Here is a 20239-nt window from a genome sequence, read left to right on the forward strand (position 1 = left end):
TAAAATTAGCGACACAATGCCGGCAATCAGAAAGAAAATCATCAACTACTTGACACTTCTAATTATTATCCATTATGGATCTCATATTCTGATTACATAAACAATAATCCAGATTCTATAAGCTTTCAAAATATGCAAAAAAATTACGACAAAATCGATATGGTGCCTTGCCATCTAAATTTTCCTAACATCTTCTCGTAGAGCACGAAATAAACATGAGAATACCCTGCCTAAAAAAATCGTATACACATCCATTTAGCACATCTCTGCATTTAGCATATTCAACCTTTCACTTCACTTGCTGTCAGTGAAGTCGGCATCAATGACATCTCCGTCAGGTCCCTTGCTAGTTGAATCAGCTGAGGGGCCAGACTCGCCTCCAGGAGCTGGCCCTGGTGCACCTTCTGCACCAGGCTGGTTGTATAGGGATTGGCCGAGTTGCATTACTTCCTGGTTTAGGGCAGCCATGGCATCTTTTATGGTTTGAGTTTCACCTCCGGAAATGGCGTCTTTGAGCTCTCCCAGTTTAGCTTCCACTTTTTCTTTCACGGGGGCTGGAACTTTGTCTCCAAGTTCCTTCAATTGCTTCTCCGTTTGGTATACAACAGAATCTGCCTGGTTCTTTGTGTCGATTGCGTCTCTCTTTTCCTTGTCCTCCTTTGCAAATTTCTCGGCCTCGCTAACCATTTTCTCGACCTAAATTCACCAGCCGCACTTTAAGTGTCATTACTTAAAAGGTTTCATTGTAAAGTATAACAAAATCCCTACTTAGAATCTTACCTCGTCACTAGGTAGCGTACTAGCACCGGTAATTGTGATGTCTTGCTTCTTTCCTGTTCCCTTGTCAACGGCAGCAACGGAGAGAATTCCATTGGCATCGATGTCAAATTTGACTTCAATTTGAGGAACACCTCGAGGAGCTGGTGGAATACCATCCAAACGGAAGCTACCAAGGGATTTGTTATCCCTTACGAACTCTCGTTCTCCTTGAAGAACATTAATCTCAACACTAGTCTGTCCATCTGCAGCAGTCGAGAAGACTTCTGACTTGGATGTGGGCAAGGTTGTGTTTCTGGGGATGATCTTGGTCATCACACCACCAAGGGTTTCAAGACCCAGTGATAAGGGTGTCACATCCAAAAGCACAATGTCGCTCACATCTCCAGCGAGGACACCAGCCTACATAATATTAGAATGTGTTAGTCTATTATGATACAATTTCCATTAAAAGCTTCCACTAGAGACATTAGAGGACCTCCCAAAGTAAGCCATGAATCACAAGCATATCACACATGAAGGAATATTTGGCCATGAATTACAAGGAGTTGACTGGCATTAGATTCAAAATTTTTCTTATTGATATTGATGATCACAAAAGACTACAATCACAAAATTATACGGTTGTTCTTAAATGTCATTCAGTAATCTTTCCACATATCAAACGAAATAATTAGAAGCAACTATGAATAAAGATAGATAATATGTTATTATACCTGTACTGCAGCCCCAAGAGCAACAACTTCATCGGGATTCACAGTGACATTAGGGTCCTTTCCGGTCAACTTCTTGACCAACTCTTGAACAGCTGGGATACGTGTGGAACCTCCAACAAGAATCACTTCATCTAAATCACTAAAGGAGAGTTTGGCATCTCTCAAAGAGTTCTCAACTGGTGTTTTCAACCTGAAAACAACAGTAGTAGCAGATTTAATACATGATCTTCATGGAGCAACCAGATATATTCAATGAACTATGCAATGCGGCAGGCAAATAAATCACAGCGAAAAGTAACAGCATAAGTTATTTAGCTCATTTAGAAACCGCAAATTAAAGAAACATTTGGTACCTGTCTAGAAGATCTGAACACAATTCCTCAAATTTTGCCCTTGTCAAGGTGGTCTCAATGTGTTTAGGTCCATCAGCAGTAGCGGTAATAAATGGCAAGCTAAAAATAGTACAAACCATAGTCAGTTGTGAGTTTGAATATTTCAAAAGACTGCAACCAAGGGAAAAAATATAAAGAAGCACAATAAAATACACTTCAAGTCCAAACGCACCTAATTCCGGTCTGAGTCAGTGATGACAACTCCATCTTAGCTTTCTCGGCTGTCTCAGTTAATCTCTGTAGTGCTTGCTTGTCCTTCAATAGGTCAATACCTTCATCTCGTTTGAAGTTTGCAGCTAGCCAATCAACAATTTTCTGTTCATAAACAAAATCCCATTCATTAAAACAGAACGATATTTGGTAAAAAAATAAAGCTCAAAGTAGTTTTATATGCCAAATTAAAGAATCGCTAAAGAAGTCACAACTATTCTATCAAGTCTACAAACCTTGTCGAAATCATCACCACCCAAATGAGTATCTCCAGATGTTGAAAGTACTTCAAAGACTCCATCTCCAACCTCAAGGACTGCAACAGATTAACAAAATTCCCATTTCATTAAGCAACAAGAAACGAGAAACGTTAATTTAGTGATTTAAAAACTTAGGAAAGTTAATCTAACCATAATACAAATCATATATCATAACAACCAAAGCTTTTCGGTTTGCGCTTAAATGGATAAAACTGTCAAATCAACATTTATGCTAAATTTGCAATTAGACTATTCTAGTCTCTAGAGGTCTTTGGGACAGGAATTGCATCAGGATGATCTCAATTATTCTAAAATGACTTCCGAAATCCAAACTACTTAGAATCAGGCCAAAGTCTTAATCGCAAAAGATTAGGACACCTACGAGTGCTCATACACATGAGTTCTCCATTAATTTCAATGATCTTACTTCCAAGCTACTTGAAACATCAAATGTACCACCTAATTACAAGCAAACTAACAATAAAAAGGTGAAAGGTAGTACCAGAAACATCAAAAGTACCACCACCAAGGTCGAACACCAAAATAGTCTCATTACTCTTCTTCTCAAAACCATAAGCCAAAGAAGCAGCAGTCGGCTCATTGATGATTCTAAGTACTTCCAGCCCAGCAATACGGCCTGCATCCTTTGTTGCTGTCCTTTGAGAATCATTAAAGTAAGCAGGTACTGTAACCACTGCCTTCGTTACTTTATCATTCAGAAATTTTGATGCATCATCTACAAGCTTTCTTAATACCTACAACATCAATAGAAACCCAATTCAAACAAAGCTCAACAGGTAATTAAATCACCCGAAATTCAAACTACCAAAAATTTAGCATAGCACTTCAATATAATAGACAAAATACTAAATAATCAACATAATAGGAGTAAAATTATAAACCCAACAAATCATCAATACTCTGAAATGAATTGCTAAAACAACCAAAAAAGACCCCTTCAACGAGCATTAATTACCTGAGCAGAGATTTCTTCAGCAGCAAATTGCTTTCCAATAGCAGGGCATTCAAGTTTAACATTACCATTATCATCCCTGACAACTCTGTAGCTAACCTGCTTAGACTCCTCGTCAACCTCCGACATTTTCCTACCAATAAATCTCTTCACTGAGAAGAAAGTATTCTCAGGGTTCACCACTGCTTGACGCTTCGCAATCTGCCCAACCAGTCTCTCCCCGGTCTTAGTATACGCCACCACAGATGGCGTCGTTCGCTGTCCTTCTGCGTTGGTTACTATAGTAGGCTTCCCTCCTTCCATGGCGGCAACTGCTGAATTCGTGGTTCCTAAATCAATTCCTACCACTTTCTCGTTCACAATCCTCACCGGACCTACAACGCCACTCCGGCGACTTTTCCTAAGTCTCAAAAAGCCCGAATTAGGGGTGCCTAAAAAGGCTGTACTAGAGTTAATCTTCTGGCCCAAGAAAACTGAATTTGGCCTTGAAGAGGAGGGTTTTGTAGTGAAGGATGTAAAGGGAGTGGTGCCCAAAACATGGATTTGAGTCGCTGAAAACGCCATTTTTAGATTGAGCTTTGCTTCAATGGAGGATGGAGAGAGAGGGTATTAGGGTTTGCGGAATGGTGAGCGAGAGACGATAGATTGGTGCGCAAAGGAGTGAAGGGAAAGGATAAGAGACGAGAGAGCATTAAAAGAAGGAAAGGGGGAAAACGGGTGGCAACTAGGTAAGTTCTAGAAAATTCGTTTGCACATTTTTTGAAAGAAAAAACACAATTTTTTAATCAAATTTTTGTTTACGAATTTGTTTGACAAACAATTTTAGTTGATCTGACCCATTGATTGATATTAAGGAGGTGTTTAGTAAAAATTACTAGTAAATTCTTTGTTAAGATGGTCTCTTGTAAGACGGCTTAATATGATTAACCAAATTCTAATTTGATAAAAAAATTAAAATACAGATTAGATGTGGTTTAAATTTTTTCTTATAATATAAAGAATTTTTGTTGTTTGTATGGGTTTGTCTCACGATGAGACGGTCACATACAAGACTTGCTAATTTTATTAATATTAATTTCTAAAAAATTTTACTAGATTTTTTTCGATTTTTTCACTTTGATTTTGAAATTTCATGCACCAGACCAAACCACAACCCATGAAATTTTCAGCCAACTAGTCTTGTATAAGATCGTCTCACCATAAGACCAAAATATAAATGTGCTCCTTGTGAAACCATTTCATTTGAAAATTTGTGTAATATTTTTTATGTTTAGACAATTTATTGCGCACATTCATTTGAAACCGTTTTTGCTACCTATTCTCCTTATACTGTACGAGATACTCGACTCATGACCGACAATGATCGTGAACAACAACAACAATAACAAGCAAGCACTCCCACATAAGCAATGTTTTGAATTTAAATTATTCAAAGAATTATCACTGTATATAGTAAGTTACAACAAAAAGAACCTTTTTATTAATGAAATTGATTATTTATAGTAAAGAAATACAAATAACATAAAGTCGTCACATGATAATTTATATACATTATTTACAATCTCATTTTCTTATATCATATTTGTATATTAGTTGTCCCATTTACTTGGGTACGGTTATTAAGAATGGTGTGGGTTCATTAAAAAGGGTAAATAGTGTAGGGTAAGTAGTGAAGGGTAGTTGGGTACGTAAGGTATATGGGGTATATTCGTAATTACGTGTGTGAACTAAGGATATTTAAGTAAAAAAGATTGACAAAAATAGAAATATGACAATTAAAATAACTTTGTCAAATAAGGAAATGTGACAACTAAATTGATTACGAGGGATTATCATTTGTGTTTCTTGAAATGTTATTTACTTTGTCAAATTGATTACTCTCATTACAGTATTGTCTATTAGCTATCAAAGGGTGTGGAGATAAATTCATGTAATAATCTTGTAATTGTATATGATCAAGTTGCAAAATTTTTTGGGATTGATAACCATGATAGTTATGTTGGTGATAGTCATTATTCATAGTTGTTGAATGCTTGTAATTGCTTGTAAATAAACTACCTTGCCTATTTGGTGTTTGAGAACATATTCTCCTTCAAATAACTTATTTATTTTTTTAAAAAGCACATGAGTTAACAATAACACCATTGCAATATAGAATTCTTAGGGTTAGTTGACTTTAATTATAACAAATAATATTATGAACATATTGGGTTTTTATTGAAAAAATGAAAAGTCAAAATATTCCTTAATAAATGTACAAAGACAATAATACTCCTATTTTGTTTTTTGGAACATTTTTTTAGATAATAGAAATGAATGAAGGGAAAAACTACGTGAAATTCAATCACAGAACCTTATTTAGTAAATATGATACTTACTCTAACTTAGACAAGATTTGATTTTCAATTTTTTCAAAATATTTTGCTCAAGCTTTGGTTTCATATAAATAGTAAGCATTTAACAAAGTTATTAATTATGATGACTTTTATGAAATATTAAAGCTCAAGTTAAAAAAAAAATTCAAGACCAAAGAAATAAAGAAGTTGCATGAACACATTTAGTTGTTTGGCCTAAACCGTATATCAAACTAAATAAAATCTTAATTTAATGGTTTGATTTGAATGTTCTATTTCCTTACGTTACGATTCTAATTACATTTAGAATTTTCTATATTTCATATTTCATTTAGATAAAGATCGAGCAATATTTTACAACCTCAAAATTTTAATTTACATTATTTCAAACCAATTTGCTTAGATTGCTTTGCTCAAAATGAAATTTCACTTTCAATACACATAAATATCAATGATCAATCTTTATAGTCATCAATGAAATTTAATCATGTTAATTTTAAACATTAAATAGTATAGAAAATAGTACTCCATCTTAGAATCCTGTTTTAGTTGATAACATATCTTTGAGCCACACCTATTTTGAATAGAGTTAGTTCATTGACATGGTATCAAAGCCAACGTGATTATAATTAATAAACCAACCCAACTAAAATCTTAAGTTAATAGTTGAAGTTTCATGATATATATACACTCTAACAAAACAAATTGTTCAAATTGCACTAAATCAATAATAATAGAGATATAGAGAAATTTTGTAACATTCTATGATAAAAAATAGGGAAAATTGTCAAAAATAATCCATCATATGTTTTACTCATTCGCTATGCATAATTTCACTTATTGATTATTTTCTGATAATCTCATCTCTAATATGTATTTGCTACTATTATAACCGATGCGAGGGATTGAGTTGTGGTGATTCAGATGATCGGGAATGCTGGGAGCTTATATATTAGCAAATATATAATGAAGGTTAAATTAATAATTCAAAGGTGAAATTATTCGTAACGAGTGAAAGATTAAATTATTTTTTGACATTTTTTCATAAAAATTAAACATGTAATTTGAGTTGAGAGATATGTTTCCTATATCCTTTTGATTTGTAATTCAAAAAGATTTCACATATTTAATTTTTATGATGTAAATTTCAAAGAACATATAAAAATGCTTCCTCCGTTCCACTATACTTGCTACATTTGACTTTTTATGCAATCCAACGTGTTATTTGATTGTTTATATATCAAACTATGCACATTTTAAAATTATAAAAACTTGATATTATAAAAGCACACGATTAGACGATTTAAACAATATTTCATTTGACTGTATTTTTTCTTATACATTATCCTTAATATATAAAATAAACTTAAACGAAAAATAGTGTCAAAAATTATTAGGTAACAAGTATTTGAGAAGGGAAGAAGTATATGAGTATTGTACAAAAGAGAAACGTAACAAAGTTATTGAACGTGGAATAACAACAAAGCGAGTCTCACCGCCAATATAATTGAGGTTGGAATCACATAAAATTTTCCCTCCATGGCTGCAAAAGAATTTGATTTTTTCTACCATGGATGCAAATATTTTGTAATTTATTCAAATATTATGATTAAGAAAATGTTATATTTTCATTAATCAAGAATGAATATTTTATTAATAATTTTCTCCTATGAGTAAATTTTGAAAATATTTCATTGGAAATTTATTCTAAAATTAATGACTAAATGAGGATATGTGTGAAAACTTTTTATATGTTTATATTTATATTATATTTATTTATATACACTTTGATACAAGAATAAACCCATTTGCTAAAAAATCTTTATTTGAGACATTCAACATTTTTTTTTCTTTTTAAAACCATCTAAATAAAGAAAATTATGTCTGAATATAAAGAAGGGATAGAATATATAGTTGGAAAATAAATTATATCTGAATATAAAGAATGGATAGGATATATAGTTGAAAAATAAATTATAGCGGCCTTTAAATATTAAGTTAAATTTTGTGATTTACAATTGATGGATCAAATTTTGTAATAGTGTGCATTTGAAAATGACTTTTAATTTTTGGCAACCTTAAAATAAATTTGAGTCTATATATATGTGATTTTATAATGATTTGAAAAATTAGGTCAAAACAATCCATCATCTTGTATGAGACCGTCTAAACATTAGATATGTTTATATAATTAGCATATTTATCTAATTGCTCACTTTAAAATTACAAATGAACATTTTAACACAATAAATATACATGTGTCAGCTAGTCCAATAAAGGTGGTCTCACCCATGAGACCGTAGGCCTTGTTTCAATGGAGGATAATAGAGGGGAAAGTAAGGAAAAGATTTAAAAGGAAGGTGTTTTCCTTATTTGAATAACAAAAGGGGAGGAAAATGATTTGGAGGGAAGAGTCGGAGGGAATAACTCCCTTCATTTTGTTAACAGCCAAATCTCTCAATAAGGGAAAAGTTTTGGAAGAAAAATAAGAATTACTTTATTTTCCCTCCCTTTTCTTCTGATATATATAAACAATTTAGTTTTGAATTACTCCTGTGAGAGTCCGACTCTCAGTGAGACGACATCTGAACAAAGAGTTCATATAATAATAATTGTATTAGTTCGGCTATTTAGCTCATGTACGAAAAACGTCTGGCACACGAATTTCTATTTAGTGTATTTAATCTCTTTCCCTCCCCTTCCATTCCCTTTCTCTCCCTTCCTTTTCTTCTCTTCTCTTCTTTTCCTTTGTTTTCTAATTTGCTATCCAAATACTCTAATGTTAAGAACTTGTGTTATACTTTTATTGAAGATAAATTGTCAAACGAGACGATCTTACAATAAGACAATTTCTATTAAGTTATATAGTTACTGGCTCTAAGTAATTATTTATAATTTTAAAGTGATAAATTACAATCTTAATTTGACAAAATATAACCTTAAAGAAAAATCTTAAAGTGATCCCTTATAACGTTATCATGATGAGCTCATGACATACAATCTTTAATTAATTAGTTAGAGATAGCTAATTATGTGAACTCATTTAATAGTGTGACGGTTTCATACAAGATTTGTTGTTGACCGAAATATATATATTTATTGATTTTTGAAATTTATTTTATTATTCTTAGGATTTTTTCGATAATTGTAATACTTCATCCGTTTCAAATTAGTTGTAACATCGACAAAAATGAGACTATTCATTCATCATTCTTAATTTTTGATTAGTTTTTAATCTATAGGTTAAAATATAGTCAAGTAAAATCTTGTTTGATTCGTCTCATTGCATAGATTATTTATATTAAATTTTTTAAATTTTTTACTATTCACAATTAGAGATATTAAAAATTAAATTAGTGCATTAGATTCCGTGAAAAAATAAACGTTTATTGCAAGTAAATTTGGACGGAGAAAGTAAGTATATTAACATTACTCAAAATTTGACCAATCCAAGATTTGACTAATCTTTTCCACCCTTTTCCAAAAATACAAAAAAGCGAAGTCTCATAGACATCACCAATTTGCAGCGCCTTCTTCCCCTTCCTCTTGTTGGCTGCTCTCTCAGACTCTTGAGTTTACCATGTTTAGGGTTTCTTCTTTTTCCTCATCTTCTTCCATTTTCAGGATCTGAGCTTTATTTTCTGAATTTCCGAGCTTAGGGTTTCGCAATTCATACCTTCAAACCTCTCAACTCGTCGGAAACAGAATTTGTAAATCAATTTTAATTGGTTACTGTGTTTGTAGTTAGTTTTAAAATTATTGAAGCTTGAGGGTTTTATGTAATGCTGGATTAAATCTTTGTAAATGGCACTGAAATTATCAGCTGCTAAAGCAGCTCAAGTGGCGATACAATCAATTGGTCGTGGCTATGATATATCAGCGGATCTTAGACTTAAATTTTGTAAAGGTGATTCTGAGCATTCGAATTTGATTGAAATTGATGAAGATCATTGTCAAGAAATTGCTTTACGTTCTGGAATTACGATTCCTAATGTACCCACTTCCATAAAATGCGATAAAGGTGAACGAACCAGATTTAGGTCGGACGTCCTGTCTTTTCAACAGGTTTGTAACCTCTTCTGTAATTAATAGAATTAGGATTTCATACTTCTTTTTTTTCTAAAAAAATTTCTTGCTTGTTCAGCCGTTTCCTTTTGAAAGTTGTCGAGCTGCCTATCAATAATTAGTGACTGAATTCAGGATACTATATTACTATTGTTTCAGAGGATGAGCGGAATGCATTCTTATATCATGTGTTATAGAATTACATTCAATAATAATAGGATTTTTTTAATCTAATGACAGAGTCATAGAGCCATGACTGAGCACGGCTGGGCCCAGATTCCCCTTGTTATCATCAGTGGTTTTACTGTGCAATGTGGCTAACATCATTGTTATTTGAATGCAATGTTGAATTTTGGGTTATGTTCTTGCCAAACTTTCAGAGGGTAATTGGTAAATGCATGTTTTGTGTGCCAATCCAAGAAAAAATGTTAATGTCTCTGCTTAAGATCGAAGGGATTTGCTAATTCTGAGGACTTTGATTACATGTGAAATGTGAATCCAATGCTATTAATGAGTTTAATAATTGAAAAATGGTTACAAGCTTTAGAGAGGCTTCTACTCAATACAAATTTTAAATTGGAATGGGCTGCCATTGTTACAAAGATGAGAAAGGAGGAAACTAAAGAGATAAATAGTTGAACGTAGATAGAAAAAATGTTAGGTTTATATAGATTGCTTAAAACATAAAAGCTTTCGAGGGGTTTGTAATTTTCTACATGAGTTATAAGACTCAAAATAGATGTTTTGACATCTCCCTTCTAATGTTTCTACTTTTCTAGTCTCTATATAGATTACTGAATAATAAATTATATTATAAACCGCATAATGTGCACTTTGGTTACATAATATTCACCGCATATATTATGTCATATTCTTCATTCTTCATTTTCAACTTGTTTTTCACTTGCTTCTTGTATTGGTAGATTATAGGTTTTCTTTTCGAGTTCATTTCATCATGTCAATGTGGACATTGATGTATGTGAGTGAACATTGTGAAGATGTTAACCATGCCAAAAGATTTGTTTGTTTCTATCAGTTTATGAGAGTACAATGCAGGGTGATAAGAATTAAGGAAGGGGTAAAATACAAAAGATGATATTTTATGAAACTTGTTTTTGAAATGATGCCACAATCCCACAACGATGCTAACATTGCCCAAGTCTTCATACTAAAGTCGGTTATATGAACCAAATAAATCAATGTAGAAAATTGTCACTTACAAAGACTTCACTTTATTTAACCCAATCGAATACTAATATACAACTAAGTCAATGAATTCCAATGACCATTGACATATAATCCTCCATACGTCCCTATCTATTGTCTTATGCTAATGTAATTCCCAATCCTTCATATCATTCTTTACTCCTTTTATTGAAGGCACCATCTACCCACCTCTTCAAAATTTTAATGTTTTCCTCTTTTAATTGGCACATTTTTTTTGTCTTCGTTGAACTTGATCAAACCACCTTAGGCGATTTTGTTTTTCATATTCACAACTCCAAGCCCTTTATTTATGTCTTTTCAAATTATATCCTTATGGTATCTCCACTTAATCATCTTAACATGAGGAATCTCATCTTCCCACATCTATTTACAATGATCAAAAAGTAAATGAAACTAATTCAACAACCTAGGGCGTGCACATGCATTTAATAGTATAGATATAGATGTAATACTTAGAGAGGGTGGATTGAGTATAAGAATTAAGAACACTCATTATCAATTGGAATTTTTATCCCTTCAAGACAATTGATAAATTGTACTTGGAATAGCAATAATCGAGGAAACATTGAACATAAAAACAAACAGTGCACAATAGTTTGTGTAGTGAGAACAATTATTTGAATTGTTCTTGTTCCTATGTCTAGAGAGTGTCGTAAGTAATATATTCCTTTCATGCGTAGATTCTTATTCTTCTGGGGTTCTCTTTTCAGATGTCAGAACATTTCAACCACGAGATATCATTAACTGGTAAAATACCATCCGGTCACTTCAATACTATGTTCGAGTTTTCTGGATGTTGGCAAAAGGATGCAGCCTACACAAAAACTTTGGCCTTCGATGGGGTTTTCATCACTCTGTATACTGTTGCTTTAGAAAAAAGTCAACTTGTATTGCGTGACTATGTCAAACACGCTGTTCCGTCATCATGGGAGCCTGCTGCATTGGCGAGGTACATTTGAACTCTGTTATTTAGCTTTCTCCTCTTTAAATCTACTATGAAGATGTAACCAATGAGGACATGATACTGTGCTTGTAGGATGAGGTTTAGTTGTCACTAATGTGAAAATGCTTTTTACTGATATTCTAGATATCTTTTAAGCGTATTCCATTACTCATGATTGTTTATGAATTATGACTCAAGAAATGCTTTATCTGCTCCTGGAAGTCCTTAAGTTTATAAAAGTGAGGGTGACACCATATTAGCTTCCTGTAAAGCCAATATCCTTTTTCTTATTCCTTCACTTAGTGTTTGCTTGATAAAGATGATTGTTGCTCTTTGTGGAATCATGACGTGCTTGACCTTTGTAGGAGGTGAAAATGATTAAGCTGTTTCTGCGTCTTTAAAACTCCCCTTCCATGCAACATTGCTTTCTGTAGGGACTAGGGACCTAAAGAGTAGTGAAGATGGCTAGAGGCCAAGCGAAGTATTAAGCAAATAGTGAAAGGAGTAACACTGGTTTTACCCATTTCATTGATTTTTTTGTGTACTTGAGCTTTTCTAACAAGAGTATGTAAATTGTTCCAAAGTCTAACTCCCCATCTTCTGGACCTATTCTTCAAATCTAGGTGTTGAAAATGTTCAAGTCACTCTATTTGATTCTCTTTTATCTACCCCATTATGTCAAAATGTATATCTCAATGATATCAAGAAATCCCTATCCATTGCCCCTTCCAATCATGGACTTTGTCTTCTCTTGAAAACTACTGAACTTAATTTAATTAGCTTCTGGAATTTGAGGGAACAATAATAACCTGTTAGGACTAAACTAAAATTATTTAAACTTTAGTCCTTGAATGAGCATTATTAATCCCCGGAATTGACTTGTTGCCAAATTTTGAAAAGGGTTACGTAAGACTCTGTTATTGGAGGAAGAAGAAAGACGGTACAATTTTTACTTTTTTGATCTAGGGTTTGCGATGTCAACCCTAGATTTGTCAATAAAACATGAAATTTACCTTATCTTGGCTTTTGTTAAGAAGGTAAATCTAAGCATTTCGACGGAAATCTTTTCTGTAGTCTTGTTTTCATTGGTTCTATGACAATAGTGAAGAAAGTCACATGATACCCATTTCTCATCTAGTGCCTTTGTTTTCTTTACTTTTAACTTCCTTTTTCTATTTATTTAAGCCTCTTTTCTTCTCAGCTTTTTCTGTTGCAAGGGAATGACACTTGGGTTTTTTTTAGTCTAAAAACTGGGCTTCAAGTCCAAAGTAAGAATTGGAATTGGAATGTTGTATAACATTTACATTGTAAGAAATCAAGACTCTCTCCTCAAAAGAGAAGTTTACACAAGTATTTCAATTCTTTTTACTATATGTATCACATTGAAATCTTTTAACTGAAAATTAATAAACATACTGAACTATCCCAAAGTTACAAAATCCAATTTTGAACTGCATCTTCAAACTTCACATATTACGATATGTAATCATGATTTTCATTTTGAAGTTTCAGTGAGCTGTTGAGATCATTTTACGTAAATGTATTTGATCATGTAAGTGTTGATTGTTTAACTATGATAATAAAAATATACAATCTTTCTCATACAGCTAGTTATTCCCTTTTCTGCTTATGATGTCTTGTAGGGAGATGCTCATTTATTTATAGTAGCTGCTGTAATTTGCAGTTGCCGTGGATTTATTTTGTCAAGGCCTTCTCTTATGAAGGCTACTTTTGGAAATGTGATATTTTCTTTAAAAAAATTGGGTTGGAGGCATAATTATCTCTAGACCCAGATATCTTGCCCCAAATCATGGGGCAAACAAACCACTTAGATTGCTGGTTTTTGCTTTCTAGTTTGTTGACCTTGCCAACCCCTATTCTTTTCATTCACACAAAGAAAGCCTAAATCTGCTGTTGGTTGTCCACATGCATCAGGAGAGGAGAAAGAAAAAATGAGTCAATTCTTGCATAGAATGGTGTTAGTTTGATTTGAGGAAAAATGTGGAGTGACTGATAAATGAAGATCTGTTGCTTCTGTTTTTTCTTTTTTCTTTGCTTTATTAACATCCCCCTTTTTGCGTTTGGATCGCTCTTCTTTGCTAATGTAAAGTTTTACTTTGCTCCCATTATCTTACTTTTCATTTGATTTTGCTCTCCATTCTCTTTTTGAAACTAGTGGGCTCTCATGTATGATGAGACACAATTTACATACATCGGGTTTTGAATTCCAATTGCTATTCTTGGAGTCATTGTATATCAGTATATTTGTCTCTTGTTCTTTGCGGCAATGGTTGAAGGGGGTCATTATCATCATCATTATCAAACAGTCTACCCAATATAATCCGCTCATATAAGTTATGATCAGGTTTGAGGAAGGATGGAAGACGGAACGATACCCTTGAAGGAGATAAGGAAGTTGCGGCCAGGAGACCCTTGGTTCAAAAGTTTAACTAGGAAAAGTTGTCAATGAGCCATGAAAGACTTGATTATGTGATTACTGAAGTATATAGTCTCCTTGAGATGCTTGCCTTTACTATTGTCAGCTTTTGACTTATGTTTCTTGATCATCTTTAGGTTCATTGAAAAATTTGGTACTCACATTATTGTTGGGGTAAAGATGGGAGGGAAGGATGTTGTTTTTGTAAAGCAGCAGCATTCATCATCCCTTCAGCCTGCTGAAGTACAGAAAAAATTGAAGGAGATAGCTGACAAGAGGTTTTCAGAAGCAAATGGGCAGTATGAGATTAACTCCGGACATATTTATCAGGATGGAAAGGTTTTCTTTTCTTCCATTCAATGTCTTGATAGTCAACTCTTTTGGATGCTTTTTCTTTTTTTAGGAGAATTGTGAAATACTGAACTTATATAGGCACTCTACTTGCTCCTGGATGTCCAAGGAGGTTACTAGTTTATTAGTGTTTGAATTATGACATTACAAAATATTGGATTCTTATGGTACTTGGTGAATTGGAGTTGAACACTTAAAACCCAGTTAGGGTGTTACTCTTCTAACTGTAGTATTTATAATAGCTGACAAATAAAAAGAAACAATGTCCAGGATACTTTACCTATTCATCATTTTCAGAGGAGGATAGTGTTCAACTTTAGTAAAGGTGATTTATTGGCATTCAGCTATAAGCTGGTCAATTAAAAGCCTGGCCGAAGTACTAGATCATTTGCAATGGATGTGTATCATTGATTGGAGAACGGTCTGCGATTTCATGTTGCAGTTTTAGTTGGAAATTAATCTTCCCACTTTCGATAGACTGTGATTATGTTCTTGGAATGTGAAACAACAATAAACTGTGGTACAGTTTGTTACTGCCTCTTTGCAATTCAAAAGTCAAATAATGTTGCTTTTTTCTCCATTTATAAGTCACGTATACAGGATCGTCACTGGTCAGTGATCACCACAGGCCGAATGTATCTGGCCAACTAGTAAATTTTCAGACAACAACATATCTAAATGGAGCTGTTTGCATTAAGTTATTTAATTTCAATCATTTGGAACTGTCAGTTGAAACATCCTAAACAGGACAGTCGTATTGCGAATTTCAACTGGTAGTTAAGTCTAAGTCTGTTGGTGATCATGAAATTTTCATATAGGTTTTAAATGAGCATATTGTAATTTGGATACAATTGGTTCCAACTTCTCTCTTTCCTTTCGGAAGTTGGAGTAAGTGGGGGCATAGTGCAAAATCAAGGCCGCATCGTATCATATCGGTTTCATCGTAAAGGTTTTCAAATTTACCGAAAAGGTATTACCCGCAACGTAAAGGTGTTAAAAAACCGTGTTTTAGGCTGGTTCAAAGGATAATTCATGGTCTTGGCCGATATATGGTGGTACAATAACCGCATCACCCCCATTACCGTGTTAGTGCGACCGTTACCGCATTTCGCACTATGAGTGGGGGTGAACAGTCAATGTCTCTGCATATTTCTATATGCATAATTATCATTTGGTAAGGCTGTGTTTTTTTGTCTTTCAAGAAAATATTCTAATCCATTGCTCTTGTTTTGTAGGTTGATGCTCGAGAACAGCGTCTGAGATTTGCAGATTTGAGTCCTTCTTGTTCATATTCACACAAGGAGGTATTAAAATAATATGATATTCCTCTTTGGTTATTCATCATTCAAATGGGTTTGTTATTTATCTTGGCCTCGCAACTTACCCTCCGTTTCAGGATATTGTTACCATTTGTAAGAGGAGAGGCGGAAGTGATACCAGGAATCTTTCTCATCATGAGTGGTTACAAACTGTACAATCTGAACCTGATGTAATTTCCATGACCTTCATCCCAATCACGTCTCTGTTGAATGGTGTTCCTGGGAGTGGTTTTTTAAGCCACGCAATAAATCTTTATCTTCGCTGTAAGTTGTAGCTGCTGATCCTTTTTCTTAAACTCTATTGGTTGATATGTCAAAAATAGACAAGGGAGGCAAAAATTTTGAGATCAAGTACCAGTTTGTTTGCTAACCCACTTATTGTTTTCCCTCAATATTGGGTTTTGACATCCTCACCTTTCCCCAAAATTATTGTATTCCAATTCTTCCAAAATTTATCTTCTCAAAATTTCTACTCTTATCATTTGTGAAAATATTCCATATCCCTGTACTCAAGTCCAAACACTAGGACAGCATCATAGTTATATAGTTAATTGGATTCATATTATAATGGAAGATAGTAAAACGACTCATTGAATCATTTGTGTTTTCCATTTATTTGAAACTGATGATGTTTGTAATCAAGAGTCAATAAGGAAACAACATTTTTGTTATTGTAAGGGTAAGGTTGCGTATATTCAATCCATTCAAACCCTACCTATGAACGAGTCACTTGATCCTTCTACTTGAGTTCATTTAACGTAGCTCTCATATTGAGCTAAATTTTTGAGGTTTTGATCTTACATACCATAGTGCAAAAACAAAGGCCCTTTGAATTGCATTGGCCTATTTAATGTTCTCATAGGTACCAAACAAATAATAATTGCATCATATAAGTAAAGAAAATGTGTATTTGGTGTCCAAAGATATATCATGGTTACGTCCAATATTTTTGGCAAACAATCTTGTCACCCCTATTACCACATCATCGTGACCACTAACACAAGCACGAGTGAAATCACATTTTCCCACTGTGTTGCATACGTATGAACCAAACTTCATTAAAGTTCCAGCCGTCTAGTATCAACACAAACATTTACGAGCTGTCAAGACTAAAGTTGGTAAATTGCTAGATGATATTAGTATCATTAGGAACATTAACAAATATGAATATAGAGCATATTCACTTAAAAAAAGGAAAGCAGGAAGAAATTTAAGGTATTTCTTGGAAATTTAATTTCAAAAAACTGAAGATTCAGGCGGTGGCTTAAATTTAGGGTAGATTTATTGATTCTGCAAATTTGGACTTGGGATTTTAGTCCTGGACTCCACATCAGACATTGGTGAATTGTCATTGTATCATCCCCTACTCTCTGGCCCTACCAAAATGGGAGGACTGCCTCCAATAAGAAAAGTTAGCCCTGCCATATCATTTGGGAGAAGACTTCTTGTATTTTCTTAATGAACTGCGAGCATATAAAGATTAATAAAGGCACTGATTTTTCTTCAATGCTGGTCTTTCTTTGTTATTATTTAAGGTCAACTTGAGACAACATCGTTATTACTAGGTTAAGGTTGTATACATGTGACCCTTTTTAAACTCTGTCTATGTAGGAGTCACTTGATGACACTGGAATTGAGAGTTATGGAATGTTTGTTTTTAATTAGTATTTGGATTCCTTTATAGGAGTAATTATTGAAGGTGGTCATTCCCTAATGGATATATTGAGGAATTGAGCTTTGTAATTTGCTTATGGATCTAGAATGAGTTTTTTGATGCAATGAATGATAACTTCCCAATAAGTCCAATGTTATGGGTGTAAAATCTAGCTTGTTGCAATTTACAAAGATATTTCAAAACTCTTATCTATTGCAGACAGAGAAATGACATTAGCATTTTGTTTGGATAACAATTTAGGAGGGAAAGGAAAGGAAAGGAAGAGATGGGGAAGGGAGGAAAGGGAATGGAAGGGGAGATAATAATAAGCAAAAAAAGTCCCTTTTGGAGAGATTTTTCCATTAACAAAATAGGAAGGGGAGATAATAATAATAATAATAAGAGAAGCAGCCAATGAAGCCACAATTAACCTGCCTAACCCGTGTGATTACCTATTAATCAAAACATTGCTCAACATTTCTTCAGGTGCTTGTGGAATTGTTAATCACTATCTTTTGCTTGTTGGTTCATGTTCACAGACAAACCACCACTAGAAGAGCTTCATCTGTTTCTAGAGTTTCAGTTGCCAAGACAATGGGCTCCTGTGTTTTGTGAACTTCCTCTTGGCCCTCAGCGCAGCCAACAAAACTACGCTTCTCTGCAATTCAGTATCATGGGTCCAAAGCTATATGTCAACACTACTCCGGTACTTTTACACTTATATCCGACTTTTGTGTGGTATGGAAGCGGGTGATTTTCCTTTCAGCTCTTTAAACTGCTTGATAAATCATGTTGCTTCCAGCTTTTAAACTGCTGGATAAATCAACTTGAGGCGAATTTACAAAACAATGGCAAGCATTTCTTCTTGGTGGTATAGCCAACATTTGCTTATGGAAGTGTGATTTCCTAGTTGGAGTCATCAATACTATGGAACATGAAAATCCTACAACTAATTGAAATCATTTTAGGGATTTTGGAGGATGCATATTATTATAATATATTTTCTATTTTTAAAACAATCTTTTGCTGGGATGCTTCAATAGTTGTTTTCATTGACAGTCTTTTGTTTTCATTACACATTATACTTTTCACCTTGTAGGCTATAAACTGTAATGCCAAATTTTTACGATTTTAAACTACTTCCCATGGTTGTAATTTGTATTGATTAATTTGGGTGCAGGTTGATGTCGGTAAGAGGCCTGTGACTGGCCTGCGACTTTATCTAGAAGGTAGGAAAAGCAATCGCCTGGCCATCCACGTGCAACACTTGTCATCTCTTCCAAAGGTTTTTCAACTTACAGATGATCCCAATGGAAATTTTCAGCAAAATCACTGTGACAGGAGATTTTATGAGAAAGTTGGATGGAAGAACTTTTCTCATGTGTGCACAGCTCCAGTTGAGTCTGATGATGTATCAATTGTAACTGGGGCCCAGTTGCAAGTTGGGGATTATGGTTTCAAAAAGGTACTTTTTCTTGGACTTCGATTTTACGCAGTTCGTGGAGCTACACTAGTAAAATATCCAGAGTGGGATGGATCGCCTGGTTTGGCACGCAAGTCGGGTCTCATATCAACATTAATCAGCCAGCGCTTCACAGCAGTGGCAAAACCTGCACCACATCCTGCTGATGTGAACATCAATTCCGCAGTTTATCCAGGTGGTCCTCCAGTCCCTGTGCAAGCGCCCAAGCTGCTGAAGATTGTCGATACTACTGAAATGACAAGAGGACCGCAGGACACCCCCGGTTATTGGGTTGTTTCTGGTGCAAAACTCGTGGTTGAAAAGGGTAAAATTTCTATCCGTGTTAAATATTCGTTACTAACTCCTATTTTACCTGACGAGGATGAGTCGGAATAAGTTTACACACATTAGTTTCTTGTCTCGGGAAAGTCTGAGATAGTTCTATAAGGATGTCATTGGAAGGGAAATTTATCGTGGAGAGGTGGGATGGGACATTGTGATCGTGTATGTATTATTTTCGGTGCAAATCACCCATATGTAGAAGAAACATTGCATCAGAATTCAGAACCAAGGATGATCGAATATTTGAGTAGGCAGCCGATTCTTGTGGTGGTTGTGCGCGGACCTTCAGGTTTTACCCCCTCTGACCCCCCCCCCCCCCCCTTGTTCTTCACCAGAAGAACGAACAAAACAAAATTAATTTCATTGTATTAATGATTTGAGAATCTCATTTATAAGAAGGGAAAGGAAAAGGCCGGATGTTTGCCCTTCAAGTAGCCTTCTTGCATTTGTACATACGGGAAGAATGATTTTATTGAAAACTTAAAATTCTTGAGTAAGATCAATTCTCTTATCAATCCACACCAAATAAGGCTTTGAAGTTCTTTTTTGGAAAATCTCATTTTGATTGATTTTCAGTTAACTTTTGACTTATACTTTTTTTTGTTTTACCTGAAAAAAAGTATGAATTAAATTGATTTTAAGTCGTGTTAAAACATACTTTAGGCCAAGACAAATAACAATTTAAAGCTAATATGATTTTTTTTACATTAAGAATAATGTCTACTTACAATATACTTAATGCCTATCGAAAAAAGTA

The 20239-nt window shown here is 34.1% G+C and overlaps 2 protein-coding genes across 2 annotated transcripts; one reads left to right on the top strand and one right to left on the bottom strand.

Annotated features, from left to right (window-relative positions):
• Positions 1-22: 22 nt before the first annotated feature.
• LOC130808339 (stromal 70 kDa heat shock-related protein, chloroplastic-like) lies at positions 23-4047 on the bottom strand. Its single transcript, XM_057673818.1, has 8 exons — positions 3332-4047; positions 2858-3110; positions 2332-2411; positions 2058-2200; positions 1847-1945; positions 1494-1683; positions 781-1179; positions 23-696 (listed from the first exon to the last, which is right to left on the bottom strand). The coding sequence occupies exons 1-8, from the start codon at positions 3890-3892 to the stop codon at positions 295-297; spliced, it is 2127 nt and encodes a 708-aa protein (XP_057529801.1). The 5' UTR covers positions 3893-4047; the 3' UTR covers positions 23-294.
• Positions 4048-9148: 5101 nt separating this feature from the next.
• Positions 9149-19997, top strand: LOC130809253 (MACPF domain-containing protein At4g24290-like). The gene is made up of 7 exons (XM_057674941.1): positions 9149-9747; positions 11685-11923; positions 14492-14693; positions 15941-16009; positions 16102-16288; positions 18218-18384; positions 18859-19997. Exons 1-7 carry the CDS (start codon positions 9487-9489, stop codon positions 19534-19536), a joined length of 1803 nt encoding a protein of 600 aa, XP_057530924.1. The 5' UTR covers positions 9149-9486; the 3' UTR covers positions 19537-19997.
• The last annotated feature ends 242 nt before the right edge of the window (positions 19998-20239 follow it).

This window comes from Amaranthus tricolor, chromosome 3 (genome assembly GCF_026212465.1).
Source record: "Amaranthus tricolor cultivar Red isolate AtriRed21 chromosome 3, ASM2621246v1, whole genome shotgun sequence".
In the NCBI taxonomy this organism is placed as follows: domain Eukaryota; kingdom Viridiplantae; phylum Streptophyta; class Magnoliopsida; order Caryophyllales; family Amaranthaceae; genus Amaranthus; species Amaranthus tricolor.

What these genes read in the sequence shown, in the direction of transcription:
- LOC130809253 (XM_057674941.1), top strand. Translation starts at nt 9,487, where the DNA reads ATGGCACTGAAATTATCAGCTGCTAAAGCAGCTCAAGTGGCGATACAA. An exon ending in ACGTCCTGTCTTTTCAACAG is followed by an intron (nt 9,748 to 11,684) that starts GTTTGTAACCTC and finishes TTCTCTTTTCAG; the next exon opens with ATGTCAGAACATTTCAACCA. An exon ending in ATATTTATCAGGATGGAAAG is followed by an intron (nt 14,694 to 15,940) that starts GTTTTCTTTTCT and finishes CTTGTTTTGTAG; the next exon opens with GTTGATGCTCGAGAACAGCG.
- LOC130808339 (XM_057673818.1), bottom strand. Translation starts at nt 3,892, where the DNA reads ATGGCGTTTTCAGCGACTCAAATCCATGTTTTGGGCACCACTCCCTTT. An exon ending in TGTTCAGATCTTCTAGACAG is followed by an intron (nt 1,684 to 1,846) that starts GTACCAAATGTT and finishes TGTTGTTTTCAG; the next exon opens with GTTGAAAACACCAGTTGAGA. An exon ending in CTCTTGGGGCTGCAGTACAG is followed by an intron (nt 1,180 to 1,493) that starts GTATAATAACAT and finishes AATATTATGTAG; the next exon opens with GCTGGTGTCCTCGCTGGAGA.